This window comes from Trachinotus anak, unplaced genomic scaffold, assembly GCF_046630095.1.
Source record: "Trachinotus anak isolate AG129_WGS33_773 ecotype Australia unplaced genomic scaffold, CSIRO_AGI_Tana_v1 ptg000016l, whole genome shotgun sequence".
NCBI lineage: Eukaryota > Metazoa > Chordata > Actinopteri > Carangiformes > Carangidae > Trachinotus > Trachinotus anak.
Window position 1 is genome coordinate 21,050,053 of NW_027273867.1, and position 24,760 is coordinate 21,074,812.

At 39.8% G+C, this 24,760-nt stretch overlaps 2 protein-coding genes and 1 long non-coding RNA gene across 3 annotated transcripts in view; 1 reads left to right on the plus strand and 2 right to left on the minus strand.

Annotated features, from left to right (window-relative positions):
* The first annotated feature begins 977 nt into the window (after positions 1 to 977).
* On the plus strand, positions 978 to 6,714 carry slc52a3-2a (solute carrier family 52 member 3-2a). Its single transcript, XM_071500137.1, has 4 exons — positions 978 to 1,093; positions 3,498 to 4,527; positions 5,486 to 5,609; positions 5,772 to 6,714. Exons 2-4 carry the CDS (start codon positions 3,515 to 3,517, stop codon positions 5,979 to 5,981), a joined length of 1,347 nt encoding a protein of 448 aa, XP_071356238.1. The 5' UTR covers positions 978 to 1,093; positions 3,498 to 3,514; the 3' UTR covers positions 5,982 to 6,714.
* Positions 4,415 to 5,866, minus strand: LOC139633964 (uncharacterized). The gene is made up of 3 exons (XR_011693869.1): positions 5,755 to 5,866; positions 4,914 to 5,009; positions 4,415 to 4,551 (listed from the first exon to the last, which is right to left on the minus strand). It is a non-coding gene; the product is annotated as an uncharacterized lncRNA (long non-coding RNA).
* A 4,489-nt stretch (positions 6,715 to 11,203) lies between the features above and the next one.
* nfatc1 (nuclear factor of activated T cells 1) overlaps positions 11,204 to 24,760 on the minus strand; it is a 41,712-nt gene continuing 28,155 nt past the window's right edge. The window contains exons 9-10 of the mRNA XM_071500132.1: positions 22,373 to 22,999; positions 11,204 to 13,041 (exon numbers count right to left, since the gene is read on the minus strand). Coding sequence (XP_071356233.1) covers positions 12,986 to 13,041; positions 22,373 to 22,999 — 683 coding nt within the window. The 3' untranslated portion in view covers positions 11,204 to 12,985. The remainder of the gene's footprint in view (positions 13,042 to 22,372; positions 23,000 to 24,760) is intronic.

Here is a 24,760-nt window from a genome sequence, read left to right on the forward strand (position 1 = left end):
CTTGATGCTAATGATTGCATTTAGGAACAAAATTAGAGCTGGTTTAGTATCACCCATTATGAAGCTACAGTTAGCAGACCATAGCTTAGCATAGGGTCTGTAAACAGGAAGAATCAGCTAGCCGGCTGTGTCCAAAATGTGACAAAACTTTACTACACCACTGACATGTTACTGCCCTTTTATTTAACATGTACAAAAACTAGAGTGTAACAAAGACAAGTTGCATTTTTACAGGACTATTTTCTGGCCAGGCTAGATGTTTCAGATTATTGCTATGTCAACACAGTTGATTGGAATTAGCCCCAGTGCAGCTCTGACAACAGACAAGACAGAAACATTTGCACATAAGTTGATAAAATATATACATAAAAATAGCACAGCAAGAGACAGATTTCATAGTAAAGACAAATAAAATAAAATCACAAAATGTGCTAACACAATTTTAAAATGCTGATAAGTTTGTTTTAAAGTGCTTGTATCTGCACTTTCCCCTTGCCTTATATCTAACAAACATCTTCTCACTACTGGCAAAATCCTTTAAGTATTTGAGAACAGGTTCCTTGTGTAAGTATCTGATAATTGGAATTATTATATCTTTATCTTTTGGTAATTGATTTTTTTGTCTTTTTTCAAATAATTACACAAGGTTATATCAATCTTTTTTTGGGGGATTTCTAATACCTTTTTCACTACAAATCAACAGATGAAATGTTGAGTTATGCAACTGAACAGTGTAAACACTTCACAAATTTTCACCTCTGCTCCCATGATCCCCTTAAGCAGAATTAATAAATTCTGTAGATTCTTGAATGTGTCTCACTCATTCAGAAATAGCTTTGGGGCAAAGAAATTGGGGTGATGAGGCTGAAAATCACAGCATGTGATGTTCATTGATCTTTAAAGTCCTGACAGTGAAGGTATTTAAGGTTAAGACAATGATCAGTTAACTAAACATGTGTCATGGTTGGCTACATGATCTCACACCCACTTGCCCCAAGGAGGGCTTAATCCCTTGGCGCACACACAGTTTACTGCACAGGACTTTGGCTTCTTTCTCTCTGCAGAAAACACCAAACTCTCCACCAAACAGCATGTGAGTATCTGCAGGGTACATACTTCCATAACATCCTTTTGATTTTAATAATGATAATGGTAATAATAATTTAATGGTGAAATTGGTCAACATGAAGGCAAAAAGGTTATTTTTACTCATGTACAGAGCTTCTCTTAAAAATATGTTGGTGTTTAAAACAGTATTATTTGATAATTCTATGATAGTCCAATGTTCATAATCTAAATAAAGTAGCCTGTCAAGGAGATTCTTCAAGATTATGATTGTGCTTCCAGACTTAATAGATCATTTTGATTTTCTAGTTAACATTTTCCTTGTCTTTTCTTACACAATGCATGAATCTGAGAATTATTTTCCTCATTCTGTCACTGATCTAAGCCTTCACTGCAAGCAGTTTCCTTTTCAGTAAACACTGTACTGATCAGATGTTTTCTTAGGTTACGTAATAGTGACCAGCACAGCAGGTAGTCATGTTTCCTTTGCTGTATGTTTGATGTTTTAGGTGGGTTTAACCCACGTGCTGCCTGTGATCAAATGCAATAGCTTTAAATCTGGCACGTTGCAAGTTTTCAGCATTTAATGTTGTAACTCACGTGACTGACTGAGAATCTGCAACAAAATAAAACATTTTTCATTGCACAGCCACCAAACAAAGAAAAGACAATACCCTTAGAAGACAATAAACATTAACCGAATGAAGGAAGAAGTCATGTAGCTTTAGAAAGTGCCAGCAGAGGATGCTTTCTGGTGGTGACACATTAATCGGTTGAATTGACCATTAACATTTTTGTAGTAAAACCTTTTTTGTTGACTTTTCTTATTGTTTTACTCACTGAAAGTATTTCTCATTTTTTTCACTGCACTGAAGAAGCAATAAAGCAAGAGCCAAACTAACACATTCACATTTGTTTTTGTCACTTAGAAGGACATTGCATTATTTTAACTATAACCATGACATACCGAAACTAACTCTTATCCAATGTATAACCCGATGTTAACCCTAACCTAAAGCGAAAACCATGTCTTAACTCCTTAACTTTATGGATAACCTTGTGTGAACCAGCTTTTTGCCCCTATAACATGATCAATGCAAATTACTTTTGCAATTCGTCAGGAATGCTGTTTTTCCTGAGGATTAATTTGGTTTAATTTAAGTTTAAGGCTTCATAACCATACTTTTACACTTATTTTATACTCGTGTGTATGTTACTTATATGGTGAGTAATCGGCCATATGTGTGTTTTTTTTTATTTCAGACGCACTAAATTTTGCTGTGCAGCTGAGCAATGACAAATGAAGGCATTCTATTCTATTTTATTAGTTTATGGTCCTCAGATGTCTGAAAAACTCAACAGTCAAGGCTCTTTCTTAATATAAGTGGAGATCTGTAATTATCTAATACCTTCCTCTGATGTTTCCTCAAAATAAATTATTGTTATCGAAAATTTTTAGATGTCATAATATTAAATTGTGTGATTACCTGTAGACAAATTCCTGTATGTTCAGTTGACTTGCTGTGCACTGACCATCAGACTGTCTAGGTTACACTAGAAATGAACAGGAATTAATTCATTGTGAAGGTGTATTGATTTAACACTTATATTGTGTTACTGTCTGGATTTTCACCATGTGTGATTATATTTTTGGAGCCAAAATGTTCCTAATTTTTTTGCACATTTTACCACCAACTAAATACACATTAGAATGAGCAACAGCCAGCTGCTCCAGACCTCAACCACTTCCACACTCAGATATGTAAACAAAGTTTTTAAAAGCCTGTTATGTAACACAAAGGGTCAACAGCCATTCTGGCAGGCCAAGTCTGTAGGTACTGCTTTGGGGCTTAGAGCTAAATGCTAACTTTAGCATGCTAACATGCTCACAATGACAACGCTGACATGCTGATGTTTAGCAGCTATGATGTTTACCATATTCACCATCCAATCTTAGCATGTTAGCATGATAGCATTTGTTGATTAGCACTTAACACAAAGATGTTTTGCAGGTCATAAAGCAAAATATTAGACAAATTGTAAAAATGTAAACTGATTATGGTTCTAAATTGCAAGTCATTAGGATTTATCATGTAGGAAACATGAATGCCTGGACCAAATTCTATCGAAGTCAATCCAATACTTCATAATATTTCCCTAAAAAACAAAAATATCAACTACAATTTAGAAGTCAGACGGAGTCATCCATGAATGTTTTACAAAGTTTTATGGCTATCCATCCAATGGTTACTGATATATGTCAGTCTCAGCCAAAGTGGCGGACCTTTCTATATTCCCCATCATGCCTCTAGCCTGGCTAAGAATGAACTGTTTCAGTAGTGACTTAAAGGTCTAGTCTAGTCTACAGATAATCACATTTGGAGCAAAACTCACCAGCTTGAACTTTACAGATACTTTTTTTTCCCTTTTAGAAAAAACCATCTCAAACATGTCACTTCTCACCCACCTGTTGGCGTGTCTGTTTGGTATGGGCTCCTGGGTGTCCATCAACGGCCTGTGGGTGGAGCTGCCTCTGATTGTCCCACAGATCCCAGAGGGCTGGTTCCTGCCCTCGTACCTCTCAGTCCTTATACAGATGGCCAACATTGGGCCTCTCTTCGTAACCATGATGCATCGCTTCCGGCCCGGTGCCCTGAATGAGACAGCAGTCATATATGTGATCATAGGTCTGGGTACTGTGGCGAGTTTCCTGCTGGGTTTCTTCTGGAAGGAGACTGTTGTAGTGGCTGGTGGTGCTCGCAGTGTAGCCCTCCTAACCTTAACTTTCTTCCTCGCTGCTGTTGACTGCACTTCCTCCGTCACCTTCCTGCCCTTCATGATGCGCCTCAAGCCTCAGTATCTGACCACCTACTACATTGGGGAGGGTGTGAGCGGCCTGCTGCCTGCTTTAGTGGCTTTGATCCAGGGTGTTGGGGTGGTCCACTGCATAAACAGCACACAGTCTCTGAACCACACCCTGAACTCCTCCAACAGCTCTGTGACCTTTGACCTCCAGGCCCAGTATCAGCCAGCAAACTTCTCTGTTGAGGTGTTTTTCTTCTTCTTAAGTGCCATGATGCTGGTTTGTCTGGTGGCTTTCATGCTGCTGAACTTCCACCCAGCTGTGGCCAAGGAGAATCCCAACAGCCGATACACGAACGGAGTGAAAGAGAAATCTCAGAAAAACAGGAGGTGGGCCGAGCAGAACCCCATGATGGATCCATACAGACCTGCAAACCAGAGGCGCAGAAGCAGCTTCGGTACCGGAACTTACAGCTGGATGCAGGTGTTTTACATCTTTGTGATTCTGGCTTGGGTGAATGCTCTGACCAACGTGGTGCTTCCCTCGGTGCAGTCCTACTCATGCATGCCGTACGGGAACAACGCCTATCACTTATCTGCCACCATGGCTGCTGTGTCCAACCCTCTGGCCTGCTTCATCGCAATGTTCCTCCCTATAAGGTCAGTGTGTAAACAAATGATCTGCTGGCAGATCAACACAAAAACAGGACTCATAGTTAGATACATTTTTGTTTTTCAACTGGGTTAGTTAATATCATTTCTATAGCCCAAAATCACAAATTTGCCTTTAAGCTTTACAATCTGAACAGAGGAGGCTACGACACCCTCCACAGTTTTTTTTTCTTGCAAATAATATGATGCCACATTAAAAATGTATATAGTTTCAAGATACTGACACTGATTTCTGCAAAAGTTTTTTAAATGTTGATTTTTAGTGAAATCAGGTTAAAATAGGCTCAAAATCATGTCTCTTCATTAAGAAAATAAGTCAAACTGCTTGCATGGGAATAAATTTTGTAGGACAAATCATGTCAGTCTTTACTTACATAAAGTTTTCATCAATAACATTCTCCAAACACCTCAGTCGGCCGCGGTTCAACCTCCTTCATTCCTGTAGACAGAAGCTGAGAGTAGAGCTGCAACTAAAGTATATTTTAATTGTCAGTTAGACAGTCATTTATTTTATTAGATCAACTGATTAATTGCTAAGTCAATAAAACGTTGATCACAATCTCCCAGAGAAGCAGTGCATATCTTATGATCAAATCCTCCAAATTGAGGGACTGAAAATAATGAAAGCTCAGCATTTTCTGTCAATTGACTAATCAGTTAATCAACTTATTTCAGTATTAGCACAGTTGTTGCTAATGAATGGCATTTAACTGTGCTCTGACATTTAGGGTATTAAAGATTTACTTAACATTTTGCAGCTCCACCATCCATATTTCCACAGGTCTGTACTGTTTATATTGTGCCCCAACATATTGTTAAACCTGGTTATGTGCGGGGAATTTTTATTTTGTTCCTTACATGCAAACAACAGTAAATCCTGGCTAAAAAAATGAAACCTTTGGCCGGACACAGCCAGAGCTCTACATGTTGCTCTGTCACTTCACAGGTCCCTGCTGTTGATGGGAGCCCTCACAGTGATCGGCAGTGGAGTTGGAGCTTACATAATGGGCATGGCAGTGCTGAGTCCATGTCCACTGCTGATTAATGATATCTCAGGTGGTGTCATCATTGTAAGTACCTTGTTAAGCCTCATTTTCTCAAATATCCAACATTATCTTCTCATTCCCAAGTGTAAATATGAATAAATGTAACTGGAAGGCAACATGTACTGTGTGCATCCAGTGTGGGAATATTCAGAGCAGGTTTCACACTCACCTCTCTCTGCTCCACAGGTGTTAGCCTGGATCATCTTTGTTCTCGCTCTGTCCTACGTGAAGGTGATCATAGGTGTGATCCTGCGTGACGAGGGCCACAGCGCCCTCGTGTGGTGTGGAGCTGTAGTCCAGTTAGGTTCTTTGCTGGGAGCTGTGACCATGTTTCCTCTGGTCAGCCTGTACAGCTTCTTCTCATCAGGAGACCCGTGCAACACAAAATGTCCTTAAATAATGAAATCATGAAGAACGGACTGGAAGCAGAAAAAGCCTGACTGGTTTTACAGTAGTTTGAAGCCTATTTATTCCCCTTTTTATGTAGTTGGAGACATTTCAGTCTGAATGTGTCATTTCAGAGCTTCCACTTATTACACACAAAGATATAAATACAACAAGCTGGTAATAATGAAGCCTTCCTGACCATGCTGCACCAGCAGTGAATTTATACTGTTTGATAAATGTGTTGATAGATGGAGTTTGGACCTGAAGAGGATCAAACTTTTGTTTCTACCTTTGTAAGACTCTTGAAAAACGTTTCTATCTTTGAACTGACAAACAGGCAGAGTGAGCACTCACAAATTAAGCAATAGATGCAAGAAGAGAATTTGTGAGTAAAGTTACTCTAAAAATATAGAAGTATATTCGCTAATTCAAGCTTATTTTGCTTTACTTTGCTTGACTTTCTGATGGCTTGCCTTTCTTATTTGTCATTAGCTTCAACTTGTTTATTTTCCTTAAAGTATGATATACATTTCTGTTTGTCTAAAAGTTCAGAATACTCTGATTAACAATATCTGTTACAACTCTGACTGCAGTCTGTGGAAAAAATGTCTTTACATAAGTTGTATGGAAATTAATGATTTGTAATATTGTTGTTTATTTTTTATTCAGATGTGTTTTAATCATATTGTTTACTGTATGATATCATATTACATCATAAAGATCTAATCCCAACATTACTGAAGGAACATGACACGTCTCTTGTCTTTGTAACCTGACTGGACACAAACTGGACGATCAGACGTCAGAAAATCATGACACATAATAACCACAGATTTTTCAGAATAACACAGCCCACTGTTATCGATGAATAAATTCAAATAAATAAATATACATACATATATGTATACTACAAACTTTTGACTGGTGCTGTACATACATACATAATATTTAGGGAGATTACATGGCGAACATTCATGTCCAAATATTTAAATGCCTGCTTTTATTTTCTTTAAAACCCCTAAACAACCGCAGTTTACCCACCAAGGTGTTTTTATTTTACTTTATTATTTCTGTGTGGGTGTGTACAAACAACACTTGAGCAACCCTGGGTAAGGCTGGGCACCAGTATTGGACAAAGGTCTGGTGTTACAGTTCATCCCAAAGGTGTTGGACAGGGACGAGGTCACAACTCTGTGCAGGTGTAGGTCAGTCATTTCTCTATGCAGCTGGCTTCATCTCAGGGGCATTATCATACTGAAACAGGGAACTCCACCAAACTGTTGTCACCAAGTTAGAAGCAATATTGTCTAAAATATCACTGTATTCTTTAGCACTCTAATTTTTGTCTACATTTTACCTAGAAGATCCAACCCAAACCACAAAAAACAGCTCCAGACCAAAAGTATACAAAACAGTATGGAGACAGTGTCCACATAATTATGGCCTTATATTTGTAAGTTTTCCCCGCTGCCACAGTTGGTTTCTTGCTGGGAGAGGGTGGTGGTGATTGGCGTTTGTCCCTCTGAGCAGCGCTACCTCTTCAGTGCAGATCGGAGGCTACAGTGAGTCGCTATCGGAAAGTGACGAAACGGGCCAGGGCTAGCTGGTTAGCATGCTAACTTCAGTAGAAGAAATGACGTGATAGAGACAAGAGTTAACATTGGTGTTGCTTTCCACTATTGGAGACAGCTCCTGGTGAGGAGAGGAATGACGTTTGATGGGGAACTCACAACATTTCCTCTAGACTGGTAAGTAAACAGCTATTAATGCTAACGCAGGCTATGTAGCGATAGCAAAACTTACAAATAGCTGCTTTAACTTGTGATGTGCATGCAGCACAGCATGAAATCAAATGATCTGTTTTTAAATTGCAAAAATGTATGGTTTTCTAAACTATACAGCAAATCAAACATTATTTCCATATTTCCATCGCCACAGACAAATCTACTCGAAATAATAATGTCATCTTGATTTACATAATATTTTCATATCATAATATTTCCTGTACTCCAGGCAGAACTGATGAAAAACTGATAAACATGGTTTCTTACACAACACTTTAACACAACCAATGAGATTATTTCTCCATCAAATTATAATAATTATTATTACTTTATTATTAATATTATTACTAAAATCTCCATCATGCATCTTAACGTTTGCTCCAAAGTCTAGATGGTTTTAAGAAGAATCCAGATGCCTTCTCTAATTCTGTGGGTCTGCACTCAGGTAAAATCTGTAGTTCAGGTGATGGGAATGTTGTTCAGCACTGATTTCCTACTTTAAGCAGGTAAACAACTTTCTTTGGGTGGAGAGGTAAAACAGTGGATGTACGATACTTGCAGCAGACAACAACAATATACATCTAGGTATAAGTACACACTCATATGCACGTCCCTCCGCAAACATTAACCTTTGCAGCAGAGTCACAGGAATGTAAAAAAACAAGGTGATGGTTGACGTGGCAGCAATGGTTTTGAAGGCTCTCTTCTTGGCAGGATGCAGCTTGTCTCTCCCTGGTCCGCGCTTCATCAGCATCCTCACAATTTTGATGCTGCACCGTCCCATCATTGAAATCATAAACACCATCGCGAAAAGTGAGATAGTATTTAAGGTTTTACCTTGAGAAGAGGGGGGAGCATTTGCAGCAATAACGCTTACAAAAGCAGTTGGAACAGACAAGATCCACACGGTCACGGCACAAACCTCACAGTATCTGTATTTCTTCAGCAGAGGGTAAGATGTGGGGTAAATGACAGCAACATATCTCTGAACGCAGATAAAAGACAAATTGGTCGGCCCTCCGATTTGTGCGTACACAAACAAAAACCTGAGGATTTTCAACTGGTTGTGTGGCGACACAAAGAGGACAATTAAATGCAAGAGGGAGATCAAGTACTGGAAGCTGTGGAAGACAGCTAAATTACCATTCAGGATGTCTGCAGCCTTATTGGATGTTAAGGCGATCCACAGCAGTCTGACGATCACTGGTTGTCCAAAGAGAAAAGTAACGATGTCAACCAGCGAGAGGAAAATCATTTGATCCTGTCTACACTCGCAGGGCTCAAGTTTGCTGGAGTTGCATGTGACATTCCCGAATAATTTCTCCATCTTACCAGAGAGTGGTTCCGAGCTGAAAGAAACAAACCTTTAGAGAGAAGCTGTTGATGGAGACACAAACATTTACATGATCTTAGTGATTATGATCACGATCATCACAATCATAATCTTTTAAGATGTAAGCCTAAAAAAAATCATGCCTAAAATTGTTTTGATTTGTATTTCTGTAATTTTCTGTGTTATTGATACAATATTGTCTGTACAATATTGATGCATAAGTAATAAAGATACACCAGCACAATGTCAGGTCAACCATTTCCAGTTTTCTAAAGAAAGATCTAGATATAAGCATCTCCAAACGAGTCAGAATAAAGCAGATTACAGCACAAAAATCAAGAAAAATTATGCTTGATCCTTGAAATATTATTAAAAAGAACTGTTTTCTTTGTTTTTCAAAAACTATGATTTTTAGAGCATTTAGATTTTAGTAGTGTAATTGTTTTTATAATTTATGTAAGGGCACAATAACAAACATACGAATCACTGGACTTAATTCACATTTTTATACTGTTGTTCTAAAACAATTCATATGAAATTATCAAATATAATCATATAATTTGACCTTTAATTTGAAGTCCTAGCTTACCTTGTGTGTTCAGCTGCTGCCTGGATGTTGCCAAAGAGAAGAATAATTTACAGACTGAGGAGAAATGACACCTGATTTTCCTAAGAGACATAAAACAGGTGCAAGGCAGCCAAGCAAAACCAACAAACTGGGAATCGACATGTGCTGATTTTCATAAAAGCTGAGTTTCCGTGTGAGTGCAGCCTGTCACTCAATCAAGTATAATAAATAAAAAAAAAAAAAAAACACATGCAGTGCTGAGATTCACTGCATGTTTAAAATCCAGCAGGCGTTAAACAGGCCACAGGGTGTCAGTGTGCACCACAACATCTTACATCGACCCGCTGCACTGGGGAGGGATCGAACAGTAATATTACATTATGACATTCTGAAAAGATGTTAGATGTTAGGACAGTTTCTGCAGTGGGATTATCAACAGATGTAGTGCTTAAGTTATGAAATGAAAGGGTTTTTTGTTTTTTGTTTTTTTTACCTGTAATCAAACACTGATATAGATTCTGAATGAAAGGGTGAACTCTGTGGAAGCAGGAGAGAGTGGGTTGATGTATATGTTGGTGAATGTTGTGGGGTTAATGGATGTGGGATTGATTTCTCCTCTGGTTTTAGAGCTACAGCAGAAATCAAACCTGTACTTGAACGCAAAAGCTCATTGCTTCCAAAAACAATCAGAATTATTATTTTTTTCCTCTGGTTTTCTCTGGTTTCTTATGTTTGGAAACACTGAAGTTATCTCTATCCCGCCACAGAATTAAAATGCAAGTTATTTCGATTGCTGTGTTTTTATTACGTTGGTTTATCTGCATAACCTTTTTTGAATCATATTACTGTATATTATTTTAAGTTGAGGCCCTGAAACCTCTGGTTTCTAGTCCTTCCCTCCACATAACGCACATTGTTCTCATTCAATTTTGCACAATTTTAACTGTTTAAAATAAACTTTGAATTGTAAAGATTGAATTTAAAAATCAAGCATATTGGTTAGTTTGTAGACAAGAGGTTTATTTTTTTACACAGCTCTTTGAAGAGCAAACACCTCACATTAGGGTTCAGTTGACAACTAACACAGTAAAAACTCCTAACAGCAAGACTTGAATATGTTGACACTTCTGATACCTTGTAACAGCTGCATCAGTAAACATCTGTATCATCTCTGACTCCAGCCTTCTCTTGACAAAACGCCAACGCACTTCTGAATAGTTTCAGTATCATGAGAATCTGACAAGATAAATTCATTTTAAAGGACCATAGCAGAGTTTCCTGCAGGTTTTAGCTGCTTCTAAAACATTACATCATTGCCGACAACATTTTCAAAAGAAGCTGGACTCAGCTTGAACCTTACTTTGTAAAGCAGGCTGTTTGTTTATGTCTGTGTATATTTGAAGATCAGGTGCAGGAACTTAAACATACATAAATGTGTTTTTTTAAATATATAATCTAAAGGCTTTATCCCAAACACTTTATAATGTGAAGCCACACAGAGCATGTATTGACTGATGTCCACAGTGAGACAGACACCATACACATGAAAGAGATGAAGGCTTATTTATTGACAAATACACAAAAGAGATCACAAAGCAGAAATATGCGTTACAGACTAACAATAACCTCCTTGGTAAACATTTCAGTATGGCTTCTTTCATGCCCTTCAGTAACATGGATTAAGACTCATAAATACAAATAAAACTGGAAACAGCCAATTCAGTTTCATAGGAGCACAAACAAATTAGTACATAAACCACAGTATGTAGGTAACCATGTAAAAGAAGCTGTATGATAAACATGGATAAACAGAGCACATGCTAAGAGAATAAATATGAAAATACAAAAACAAACATTAGAGAATTTATATAATTGTATTGCTGTTCACTGTTATTAAGTATTCTTTGGATTAGAGACCTTCTCGGTTACAACGCTGATTGTTTACATTCTTTGACAGACTAATGCTACCTGCATGTTGCATAGCTTCCAGGGAGTAATAAAAGTCAAGCTTTGTCAAGACTGAGATGATTTTTTCTTTGATAAAAGTCCAACTAGTTTTACTGTAGCCAACAGTTCACTCCAAAGTTCATGCTATTTTCAAGTCAGTGTGCAGTCCATATTATTCTTATCCCAACAATGACACAAAATGACTCAATATCTTGTGACTACATGTTTTTTTTTGTGCTGTAAGAGTGCATAAAGGCATAAGAACTGCGTTTGAGGTTTCGGAAACATTTCAACTGGAAAGTTTTGCCATTGCTGTTTGACTTCAAGTGACAGTAACCTGTTGCCTTGACCCAATAACTACAATTAATACCACAGGTTTAGTGGTTAAGTGCTTGCTGTTGGTTGTGAATACAGAAAATGTATTAAATTTTATTGATTGTAACTTACATGTGGCATGCCAAACAAATATGATTTAAAGCAAGACCATGCAACTTTTGAAATAAGAACTAACACATTCATCCTGTTACAAATGAAGAGTTGAATTTATAAGACATAAAACACACCCTTCATAAATTCAGTAAACTGAGACGTTTTGCTGTTACAACTCTATTTGGTCTGGTATGACCAGTAGCTTATGGTGGCTAATGTTAGCTAATGTTAGCGAACTACAGACAGATATAACTGTGTAACGGACATTGCTTAGTCGCTTTGTTCACTTTATGACAATCCTCTATTTGTGCTAGTGTTACAGTATCTCTTAGCATTTACCATTACCCCATAATTGTCAGTTGCGGCCGCAGTAGCCACTCTTCAGCAAAAGTTACATTATCTCGCTTTAAAAAAATCTTTAATTTAAAAATGTTGACATTGAACTAGTGAAGCCAAACTCAAGCCACATCTTTCCATTTCCAGTCAAAGGCACTTCTCTGTTAAACTGTCGCTGTGTAAAGCCAGATATGCAAACTGAAGCAGTACAGACACAGTATATACAAATTACATAACACATAGGCACTGAATCATTTACAAACTGCAGCAAAAAGGACATATAAAACAATTCTTGGTCCTCTAAAAGCATACTTTGTTGTGGGGGGCTGGGGATGGCAGGTTTGGCTGCTACATACTCAATTTACATGTCTTTAAAAAAGTCAGTCATGTCATTTATTCCTTGAATAATTTCTGCATAAAGGCATTATATATGAAAAACAAGGCACACATTGGACCCTGGTCATCTGGACAATACATTTACAATTGTTCTCCTTGCATTTGCTTTTGCTGCTTCTTGCACGCTGTAGTCCAAACATGCAAAGCACAGAGTCAGCTTTGTTTGGCGTTTCCCTTTTGTTTGTTTGTTTTCTGTGTCACTTTTGCAGGTGACAGGAAACTATGCATGACTGTGGACGGAGATGCTTGACAGGTCGTTCCTGATGATCTCATTGACTGTAAAGGGAAAGAGAGAGAACGAGACGGTCAGTATGTCAGTCACCATCCTGAGTGTTGGCATGTAAAGTACAACGCAGAAAGTAACATGACATTGTTTTAATGCTACAACACATTCGAGATTTCTGTGTTTTCCAGTCTGCTCATCTCACTGGTTTGAAGTGAGCAGACTGGTGAGCAGGCAATGACATATATTTCCATGACAATGATGACAGTTGTTGACTTGTGTTGCCATGACGCTGTCAACATAAACATATCACGTACACATCAAGTTGAAGATCGTCAGCGTTTTCATTAGTTTTTGACTGTTAAATTCTTAATAAATCATAGGTAAATTTGATTGTAGCTCATTTAGCCCTGAGTATTTAAAATGTACATAACATCTAATCGAGTGCAACAAGCAGTAAACACAACACTGGCATATAATGACATTAAAAAGTTGATAAAGACAGATAGATAAAATACTTTATTAATCCCTTCGGGAAATTGTAGGATATGGCTAAGATGTTGGCAAACAGTTACTATAAATGAAACTTCAATATTTGCTCTTCTTTTAAATCAGGACATCTCATATTAACGTCAATTTGACGTGGACTGCTGAGGACAGATGACATTGATATTTTGTTGGTTTTAAGTTGTCTCGTTATGTGACCAAAATCCAACGTCCTCCAAATGTCATCTTGATATATAAAATACTGACGTTCTAGTTGTGAGCAAAACTCAAACAACACAATGTCAGTTAGACAACGCTGGGTTTTTTAAGTCAACCTGATTTTAATTTCCAACCACAATGTGACGTCTGTCCAAAGTCGTTAGAGTCCAATGTCTTTCTGTGCATTACACAAGTGGGCCAGAAAACCAAAACAATGAGCTGAAAGATACTAAAACACTTCATAGCACTGAGGGAAACTGCAGATTAGCTTTATAATTCACTGTGGTTTTGTCACTATGACTGACACCTATCATGTTACATATTACACAGTGTCTTCTTTAATATTCAAATATTTATTAGTGCAGCTTTAAGGTAAATTTTCCACCTGAGAATAAAATTATCTGAGCTATATAGGATCCATCCTTTCCTCTGAGCCCACCTAATAGAATCACTTTATATCTGAGATCCCCTGACCTCTTTTATCAAGAGAGATGATGCAACCTCCTTCTGTCTCTGAAGGATCCAGGTGCACTTGTTTATCTGTTTTAATCAGCTGTGTGCTTTGGCTGACAAAGGTGGGATGAGCCAAGAGCAACTACACAAGCTGGCTGAAGCTAAACCAGAAAAATATATAGATATCAATTCACTGATAACAGAGAAAAGGACAGATCAGTAATTTTTTGCCTCACTAAAGGGGATTGAGATGGTTCATTTTTCATTAGCGTTTACTGTTCTTATCTGTGAACTCATTTATTACTTGGAAGAGATAGTCTCCACAACTCCTTCCCTTCCAATTCCCTCTTTAATCTGCTTCTCACTTTTCTAATCAGCATCAAGGTTCAGCTTCAGGCTCCCTCTCGCAAGGATGAGAAATCTGAGGGGGGAACACCCCTGGAGCTGGCCTCGAGAATCTCAGCCAGTGGGCCGAGGGAGGAATTCCCTATGACTGATTGGACGCTGGAAAGCAGCCTGGAAACCTGAGACCCCCCCCCCCCCTCCTCCCCCACCACCACCACCACCACCACACACACACACACACACACACATATACAATGGAAGGATTTTATTCTTTTAAACATTTATTTTCATCTCAGGCAGTGACCCAGCGCTGGCACAGCTGCTTCCTCACAGAAATACCAGTCACTTCCGAGCATGAAAAATAATCTTGAGCTGGTTAGGACTGTGTGGGAGGCTACCATGTTAAAAAACCAGACCTAAAAGTGTCATCATCACCTAGAGATAGTACACAAACAACTGAGGAGGAACTCAAAATAGTACAAATTTGTAAAAATGTAGGTGCAAAATCTGGTTTCTGACAACAAATCACCTGAACTCTGATTGAAGCTATCACACAGTGATACAGAGATTTCACACTGTCTAGACATGACCTTAAAGCGCTCGGCTTGTTGATTGACTGCTCTTAATAAAGGAACAGGGAGGTCTCCTGAGAGGTTTGATAACCACGATCTCACATGAGCGTGTCACAGAAACACATGGACACATTGAACCTGTTATGTGACTATGAAGACAGGGTGCGATTCACAGCAATATGTCTTTGTGAAGAACTTGGCAGCGTGGAGAAAACTCGTCAAGGCAGCAGTGACATTTATATTCAGGTGATCTAAATCACTTGCACTTGATTTAGCAGATGGCTGAAATAAGGATAGACTCATCATCAAGGTTCAAAAATTCAAAATTAAAGGACCTTACCAGTGTTTTCACATTTTTAGGCATCTAACTCAGTATTATGTACACTTCACTGACAAACATTTTGATTTCATAGATTTAGGGCAACCTTTCACTCCCATTCTTTCACTTCTGTATCAAAATTTGCTTTAAGTATGTCGTGCATTATAATATTTTTGCACCTTGTTTTCTCACGATACTGCAGATGTGAGCAGGGCCTGTTGCGAAGATTTAATATTGCTTCATTCATTATCACTGACACAACAATCAATCAATACATCAATTTTACTTGACTTCTTGAATGAATTTTCCAACAACATACTGTAGCTTGTGAATAGAGCTGAAATCATCAATCGAATAGTTGATCCACAAACATTTAGCAAATACTTTCACAATGGATTAATTGTTTAAGTCATTTTTTAAGCAAATCTGCCAAACATTTTCAAATGTGAGGATTTTCTGCTTTGATCCTCTTTAAAAGATTGTCAATTGAATATCTTTTGGTTCTGGACTGTTGGCTGAACAAAATAAGAGATTGGAGGACGTCTCCTTGGGCTCTGAGAAATTGTGATCTGCATTTTTACATTTTGGACATTTAATAGATCAAATAATAAATCGATAAGATGGAAAATAATCCTCAATTTAATCTCCAATTTAAATAGTTTCTCACAATTATTTGACCACATCTTTTTTTTTTATTTTACTAACTGACTCCCAAGTCTTGGATTTTAGACAAATCTTCACTGCACCACCATGGAGCATTTTAAAGGGGTCTCTGCTGGCAGCAGCTTTATCAAACAATAATGTAGTTTTGGTGAATAAATAATGGTGAGAAGTTCATTACTGTGATGAATACAGAATGTCAAACAAGTTTCTTGTCTCTGCATATTGATTTGATTGCATGTGAGGCTGCCTGGAAGGAAGAGAAACAAGACCAAAAACTTGTGGTCTGCTGTTTGTTTTTCTGTTTTATAAGTAATGGGCTAAATGCCAAGCCACATGTTATGACCGTCAGTGGGTAAAGCCATCTCTTAGATATTTATTTACAATGGAGTGTAAAGACATCTTGTTGCCATGTTGCAGTGGAGACCATAAAATCTCTTCCTTGAATGAAGCCTGTCCTCCTCAGATCTGAGCTCCAGTTTCATCAGGGTCAGTAGCTGCGCTGTTATGTTAACGGTAAGATCAGAATGATGCTTTTTTTTGTGTATATGTAAGGCAAGATGCTTTCTAACGAGCCGCATCAGGACAGCATACTGCCACCAGCCGCGTGAGTGTGAGAATATGACCAACATTACCAGAAGACATACTTGAACCTGAAGAAATAAACACTCAGACCTCATCTCCACCCTCCTACAGTCTGTTCTTCAGCTGCCATGTGTGCTCTTCCCGACCCAGATTGAACTGACTGACCTCCGCTGCTCCGTTTGATCTGGCTTTGACCTTCTGCGCATCTGGAGGTGGAAGGATATATTCTTTAAGTTCAGACCTCAAGGAGACGTCATTACACGGATTTTTCAACGCGTACTTAGAACCAGGACGCTGGCTGCACATTTAGGGCATCAAGATGTCGTCAAACCTGCACATCATGTCATCACCTGCCTGGCAACCATCAAAATCACGGATGAATTATGAGATTCAGATATTTTTCCTTGCGCCACATCATGCGCCACATGTGGCAGAATAGCTTTCACATCATGAAATGGTAAAAAGAGAAATTTATTCTGACATAAAACAAAGGAAGACCAGGCAGTTAAACTTTATCTTTTGCCTGACTGAGGCCACATTTACTGTTTATGTGTCTGTTGCCATGGCCCACTTTTCATTGTGCCGTCACATTTGATGTTGAGGATCTAATTGAAAAGAAAAAAAGGGTCAATCTATTGATCTCTAAGTGTGTTTACAACAAAGGCCTAAAAATAGGCCCAGCACCAGTGTGACATCTATGTCACATGGCTCTTTGCCCACATTGATTTGCTCAAGAGAGACATTTATGTGATAGAGATGGTTCAAACATCAAACTCAACATCAACAAACACATCGAGGGAGGGGATATTCTTTTTTAATTTAGAAAACTGTTTTGTATTTGTGCTTTTTATTGGATTTTCTTACTTTAGATGTAGAATGTGGAATCACGGTTTCTGGAAAAATTATGATTCAATTGAAAAAATATTACAAATACATTTGAGAAAACACCTTGTAGTAGGTGTTCTGGAGCTTTTAGATGGTCTTCAGCAGTAGATGGCGTTTGCCCAGTTGCCCAATTTACACTTTTCCTTTAAGGATTTCTTGTCCATGTTGGATTAAAAGCTGAGGTCCAGTCTTGATATGATTGTGATTTGATCAAAACTTCTAAGTGAGACTGTTTTCTTAATTACTGTCTTTAAAGTCGAGAGTTAACTTTGAACCTCAGCTTTTAAATGAGCTATTTGTAAGTTATGCTATTGCTACATAGCCAATGTTAGGATTAACAGCCGATTATATACCAGTCTTGCCAAGAGCTTCAGCCATTGTTGCATTTACAATACAAGAGGTTATAATACGCCCTTAGAGAAGATGTACTTCTTCAGAGCAGACTGGACGGAGCTAGCTGGTTAGCATGCTAACTTCAGTAGAAGAAAAGAAGTGGTAGAATTATAAACAAGAGAGTTGGCGAGTAAAGGAATAAAGTTTGATGCTGAACCTTCTTGTCTGGTAAGCAAACAGCTGTTAATGCTAAAGTTAGCTATGTAGCAGTAGCACGACTCACAAACAGCTCCTTTGAGCCAGCACAGATGAGTCCTTAAAGTGCTATGAAAAAAAATGGAAATGTGAACATTTATCATTTTGTGGCTAATAGACGAACTCCATCTGCTGATGAAAACCATCCAGTTGAAAGTTCCAGAACAGCTACTAAATGGACCTTGTGGTGAGATTGTTTTCTCATGAGATTGTTTTTGTGACAACACAGGCTGAATAGTAACAATATACTGCATGTAGATTATTTTTGGGCTCTGAAATAACAGTATTATTATATCTTATATACTTGAATTCTGTGTGCGACAAACTCTGAGAGCATTGTTATTAATTTAACATGAGGCACTGCACTGTTGTGTTTGTTGCTTTGTGTTGTGTTTCTAACTTTACAGTTTTTTAAGAGCAGGAAGGTGGCTTTTGATATGAAATAATCCAGGAACTGGTTTCCTGTCCCATGGAGGTCCACAGCAGCTGGAGCTGACTGATACAGCCCAGCGCTCCGACCAGGAAACCCCCCGACAAATGAGGAACTCCCAAACAATTAGCAGGACACCACTGTTTGCCTCATTAAGGGCTGAAACGCATCAACATGATCCGGCCTGTAACAACACAACACTAAAGAGGAACTGATCAGATGGCGAGATACTAAACAGCCTCTCTGAACGCCGCGAATAAATCAGCTGAGAGACCAGAACAGAGACAATGAGAGAAAAAGGCTGGGGGGCAGAAAATACCACAACTCCCCCTAAAACCCCCGTGTACTGCCACGTCAAGTCCAGGCCACAAGCCACGAGATGTTCTTGGCCCACATTACGAGGCTCCTACTGGGTTACTGCAAGTCAGTCCCACAGAGCGGTTCTGTAGTTCACCACAGCCTTCGCCAATTATTTTTTTTTAACCCAGGTATTATTCAAAAAGAAAATGACTGGACAATAGAGCTTTGGAAAGAAGGAGACTTTGTAGGCCTTAAAAAAGAACAGTAGAAAGGGAGAAGACTTCAGCAAAATATTACCACAATGACAATGTTCTTTCAGACGCTGAGCTGCTGTTGTAACTCAAAACAACAGGCCTATAATATGTATGACCTTCATGAAATTTACCGTCTTTGTTGTCAGTCCACCGCTTTGGTCCAGACTGGAATATCTCAACAACTACTGGATGGATTGCTATGAAATTGCATATGCACATTCATGGTCCCCAGTGGAGGAAACCTACTGACTTTGATCATCCTGTGACGTTTTATCATCAGGTCAAGAATTAATTTTGTCAAGTACTTTGGTTTATGGCCAAATATGTGCAACATCCTTGCACTTTGTGTTGAGTGCTAACTAGAATATGTTAGCATGCTAAGCCGACATATTAAACTAAGATGGTGGAAATGGTCCAATATCCCTCACAGAGCTGTGAGTGTTGCTGTAGACTCTTGTTTTGTTGTTGCTGCACTGGAGTGTATTTTAGTGTAATTTGTATAATTAAGACCACCACAAAGTAAAGTCTCAAAACTCAAAGAATAAAATTAAAAGACAACCAATTATAGTCGTAAAGTAAAAGAAAAGTCTCCAAAAAAACTGCACTTTTCTTGCCTTTTATTGCAGGGTTGTTACATTACATCATGATGGTGTTTTTTTTTGTGTGTTTTTTTTTTCTTCTCTGGCCGCTCACTGTATTTAGCAATGAATCAATATGTGTTACTGGCAACATGTAATACATAACAGATGTGGATACTGACGAATACGTAAAATATAATCCTCCAAAAAGGCCAAATTAATAAAAAGAGAAGCTGATAATTCATTCAAACCATAAATGTAACAGCTTGTGTAAAGTCAGTGTGAAAATGCCGTACGTTTTGATCATACAAACGAATGATGAATTCTTCTTCTTTTTGCAAACTGTGGCTGGAAATAATTTGAGGAAGCAAGAGAGTTTTACTGTTTAGAGATCAGGCAGATTCAGTGAGTTACTACTCACAATTTATTCACATATACTTTGCCTATGATCATCTAAAGCCTCAGGTCATCAATTGTGCTGCTCTGACATCTAACAAGGCCACAACACGCCATGAAAAAAAATATGTCGTAATGCTATTTGGCTCAGCTCTGACTTCAAAATGCACATGTTTTGCTCATGTTACCTCACCGCTGACAAAAATCTTCGGCACACTACTGTGCAGTATAACGTATGGCTTTGGCCACCTCTCCCAGACTCTCTGTGAGCCAAGGGGAAGCATGCAAACCTCTCCAGTCAGCAAGTTTTATGGCAGCGTGGCCGTGGCCTCCATCTCGCTCAGTCTCAGCAGCAGAGGAGTTTAGACCGTGCACCCTGCAGCCTATAGCTCCGGCTCGAGGCCAGAGAGAATACGATTCAGACTTTCCATGAGCAGACATGTTTGCTACCTCTCAGGGGACGGTGTGATAAAAATGTTAAACACAGGGGGATCCTGATGAATATGAGAGGGCTGTGCAAACAGAGGAAAGATATCAGCTCTGATTACAGACAATAGGGCAACAACAAAGTTTGGGTGGGAGATCTTTAAACGTGACTGTGTTTAAATGTGACACGTTTAAAGAGTGGTTAAACCTTCGTTTGAATTATTCACTTAAATTATTTGTGTCAAATTATTGTGAAATTAAATGAAATTGCACAAAATTAAAGAAGTTAATGGCAACAATTAAGTACAGATCATTATGTACTATTATAACAGCCCGAAACACACACACACACACACACACACAATCCATATTCAATGAATAAATTTCAGTGACAATCAGGGTCTCAGCTTCTTAAAAGTCTCAGGTATCATTGACTGAGTTTAACAAGCATGCTCGTCAAGAAATTACAGTAACACTACACCTGAGCGTGGCCAAAAAGCAAAAAAGTGCTGTCAAACTCTGCCAAAGGTTTTAATGAAGTGAGAAGCCGCATTTAGTTTGGAGTGTTTAGTAAAATTTCCCTCAATTTGCCAATGAAAACAAGAGTAATTGTGGGCCCAGCACCTCAGAAATATCCATTATGGCTATGGTGGCGTACTTTAATAGGCTACCTTTGAACATAGAAATCCTCAAGAGACGTAAGCAGCGGTGGCACAAGTTACAACATAATTACAAATCAAATGTCTAGCTCTAGCCATCCTAATGTCCCTGCAGACAGCGCTAACAAGTGTTAATGTATTTACCCAGACTGTTCAAAGGAAGTGGCAATGGGAATAGTCTGAGTCCTGCAGTCTGTGGCCCAACAACAGCGTCTCGTTCGCCATCGTCAGGAAGCTCGGCCAGACCGTTCAGCAGGGGCTCTGGTGACGGATCAAAGCTCGGCTGCTCTGTGTGCTGATAGCTGCTGGTTAGTGTTTCTTCATTTACTGCACTCCTTTCCTCTCCTCCCCAGGACTTACGCACAGCCAGGCCATGTTTTTTCTTGCCCAGAGGAAGATCATTTATCCAATTTATTTCAAATCACCGCAGCGCAGAGCACACAGCCCCCGAACCTCAGTGGTGAGTGCAGAGGGCCAAAGCAGTGAGATCATAAAGTTTGTGCTCCTAAAATCCTGCTCTCGCTGAGATAAATAAAAGGGCGTCACATTCATTTTATCACGGAGCTTTGGGCAGGGTTTAAAGCCAAATATATCAAATACAAGACCACCAGGCTTCTTTGATCTAATTACCTCAGAATTGAGATGACGAAGAACGCTGACAGCAAAGGAAAGAAGAACCACAAAAGTGAGATGCAGGACTTTTGACAGGATCTATTTCAGTAAAGTAGGAATTGCAACAGCAGTGATAAAAAGATTTGGCACAGTTATCGCTCCCACAACAATCTACCTCTCCTGCAGTGGCCTATAACTGTAACTGACACAAACAATAACATCACATTTTCACAATAAAGCCAGGTAAGCATATATACTGTGCAGATATAGCTATCAACTATCAATCTTCTCTCAACAAGAAAAAAAATAAGCGTTCTCCCAAAATGTTGGACTGCTCCTTTAGATGATAATTGGTGAAGAGCTCTCCGCCAAAACAAAAGCTGCAAACTGAAGTTTGAAGGCCAAATGTTTGGGCTCCTGGCAAAGTGACCGGCGAGACATATGATACTGATCAAAAATGCTATCAGCACCTGCAGATATATTATGGTCATTTATGCAGGAGGGCAATAAAAACCTTTCTGTGTAGTTAATTAGGGTGTTGGACGGGCGCTCACTTTATAATTTTTTCCATGCACTAGAAAAAGAAGCACAATTTTGTAAAAACTTTTTTCACTCACCATCATCGAGGTACATCTGGTCCAGCTCCTGTGGTTCCTGTTTGATGCTGACAGCCAGTGTCGGGGGGCTGCCGTCCTCCTGCAGGGAGGATCGCCCTCTCTCTGGCACCTTGGGGTGCTGCTGGGCGCCTGGGCTGGTGCTGCCGCTGACCGGCTGGGCTGGCGTCATGCAGTGGGCCGGAGAGAAGGGAGCGTCGGTCGGGGTGGAGGGCTGCGAGGTTGGGGAGGAGGAGGAGCTGCTGGGCGGGTAGAGGCTGGGCAGCTGGTAGCGCCCAGGGGTCTCCTGGATGATGGAGACGTGAGGGATTGGGGACTGGGGGCCCTGGTGTGGGACCGCTGGGCCGACAGGGAGGCACTTGGTGAAGGGTGATGGCGACAGGTCGTGCAGTTTGGGGCTGGTGCTCGGAGAGGAAGAGGAAGGCAGTGAGGAAGGCTTGGCTGTCAGTCTCTGCTGGCTGACAGGGTAAACCCCGCCAACAACACACGGCCTGGGGTCAGAGGTCATCATCGGGGGCATGACCTGTGTGGGGAAGTATGGCTTTGGGTGCAAGGCCAGGGTGGAACCATGCTGAGTGCACACCAGAGGGGCGTCGTAGTCGTCATGTGGCTCCGTCTTTATTGTTGGAACTGAGGGAAGAGGAGGAGGAGGAGGAGGAGGAAGAGGAGGAAGAGGAGGAAGAGGAGGCAGGACAGAAGGAGGAAAAGCTAAATGAGTAAACACATATTCCAACCTTCCTGCGAGGGTGAGTGAGTGAGTGGGTTTGTGGCTAGGAGACCCGCTGCCAAACAAACACTCTCATCAATGAGTCTCTGTGTCTGCGCCTGAGCTCTCCCACTCTGCTGAAAATATTCACAAAGCGAGAAAAAAAAAAAAGAAGGAAAAAAGGGATGACTCATCAACACGAGAAACATCCAGCAGCTTCTATAATAGAAGCCCTATTTTCTTTGGATCCTGCTCTGGTGCTAATATCCATTAAATGTGTGATATGAAATATGTCGCTCCAACAGCAGCTTCATACACAGCAGGGTTCAGTCATTAAAAATAAATTACTGCTAGCTCATTGAGACAAAGAGAGAAAGTTTAAGCGGGCACCAAAGCTGCTTTTAAAGCCCAAATTTAGCTGAAAAAGACAAAATGGTGGCTTCGGCGCGTTCATGGATTGTGGTTATCGTACAAGCGGGGACCAGTGCTGAGTTCAAACGAGGCAGGGCTTGTTCTCAGTCGTTGTGATCTTGGCCACTCGACCAGATTCCAGCGCAGGAACATGTTGGACACTGAATTTTCAAATGTGGGCCATCAATCTGCTGCTGCAGCTCGTGACACGACATCACTCTTATATAACAAGCATTACAGTCCAGTTACAAGCAAACGACAGCGCGGCTCTGACCCTGAACTTCATCGCCGCATCACTAAACTGGAACTACTTCTTCTTTTCGAGGCTGTTTTAGATTATAAAATGAAGCATGTGTTGGAAATCAAAGCTGAAGTAGTAAATAAGTTATACTTATTCTTCCTTGTGCAGTTTTTATTCTTATATTACACTGTTGTTTAGTTGTTTATTTGTGTTTTTCATGACTCTGCTTGCTTCGGGATGTCTCTTCTAAAAGATATTTTTATTTTACAGGGTGTACCAGGCTAAAAAAGGGACTAATTATACTAAAAAGAGTGAAACCGGGACACGTCATGCCTTACTGAAGGCTCCACTGTCAACAACTGTAAAAGAGGAACTGCGATGGGATGGTTACACCAACCACAGCGCTTAAAATAGCAACGCGCACCCCTATTTTAGGCCTGTTTGGAGGAAGTGTGTGTCTGTCTGCCGGTGGAGGATAGGCAGATGCACAGAAAGGAGCAGAAGAAGTGCAAATGTTTGTCTTGCCACAAAAGAGAGCCTGCCCCTGGGCTTCCGGAGGGTGAAAATCAGCCATGTGTAATGTATGTCCCAAAATAAATCTGTTGTTTTTCTGCTCTCACACCTGCTGCTGCTGCAAAAAAAAAATTAACGTAAAAAAAACCCCAGAAAAAGTTGAGCTTTTAATAATTTTTTCCACCTACTGTTTTCACTCACTCTGCCCACTGGTTTTAAACTTTTATTGACTCTCTCCTCTCGAAGACTGACAGATCAGACTGTTCCCCTCAGCTGGACTGTTGCCTCAGCAGCACTCACCCTTTAGGAGACACTGACCAGACTCGCTGTCCCCCCAGTCTGTCCCCTCCCTTACACCCTCTGCATCCCGAGGACAATGCTCCACTTTCACAGTGGGGCACTCCGTCGCCCACGTACAGGGCTGGGCCAGTTCACTTGAATCACAGCTTTGAACCACCCACTGGATTTTCACTCTGAGCCCAGAGCGCAATTAGCAGCGGTTTTTTACTTTTCAGTTCGT

Coding starts and splice junctions, on each gene's coding strand:
- slc52a3-2a (XM_071500137.1), top strand. CDS start 3,515: ATGTCACTTCTCACCCACCTGTTGGCGTGTCTGTTTGGTATGGGCTCC. Junction 4,528..5,485: donor GCAATGTTCCTCCCTATAAG/GTCAGTGTGTAA, acceptor GTCACTTCACAG/GTCCCTGCTGTTGATGGGAG. Junction 5,610..5,771: donor TCTCAGGTGGTGTCATCATT/GTAAGTACCTTG, acceptor TCTGCTCCACAG/GTGTTAGCCTGGATCATCTT.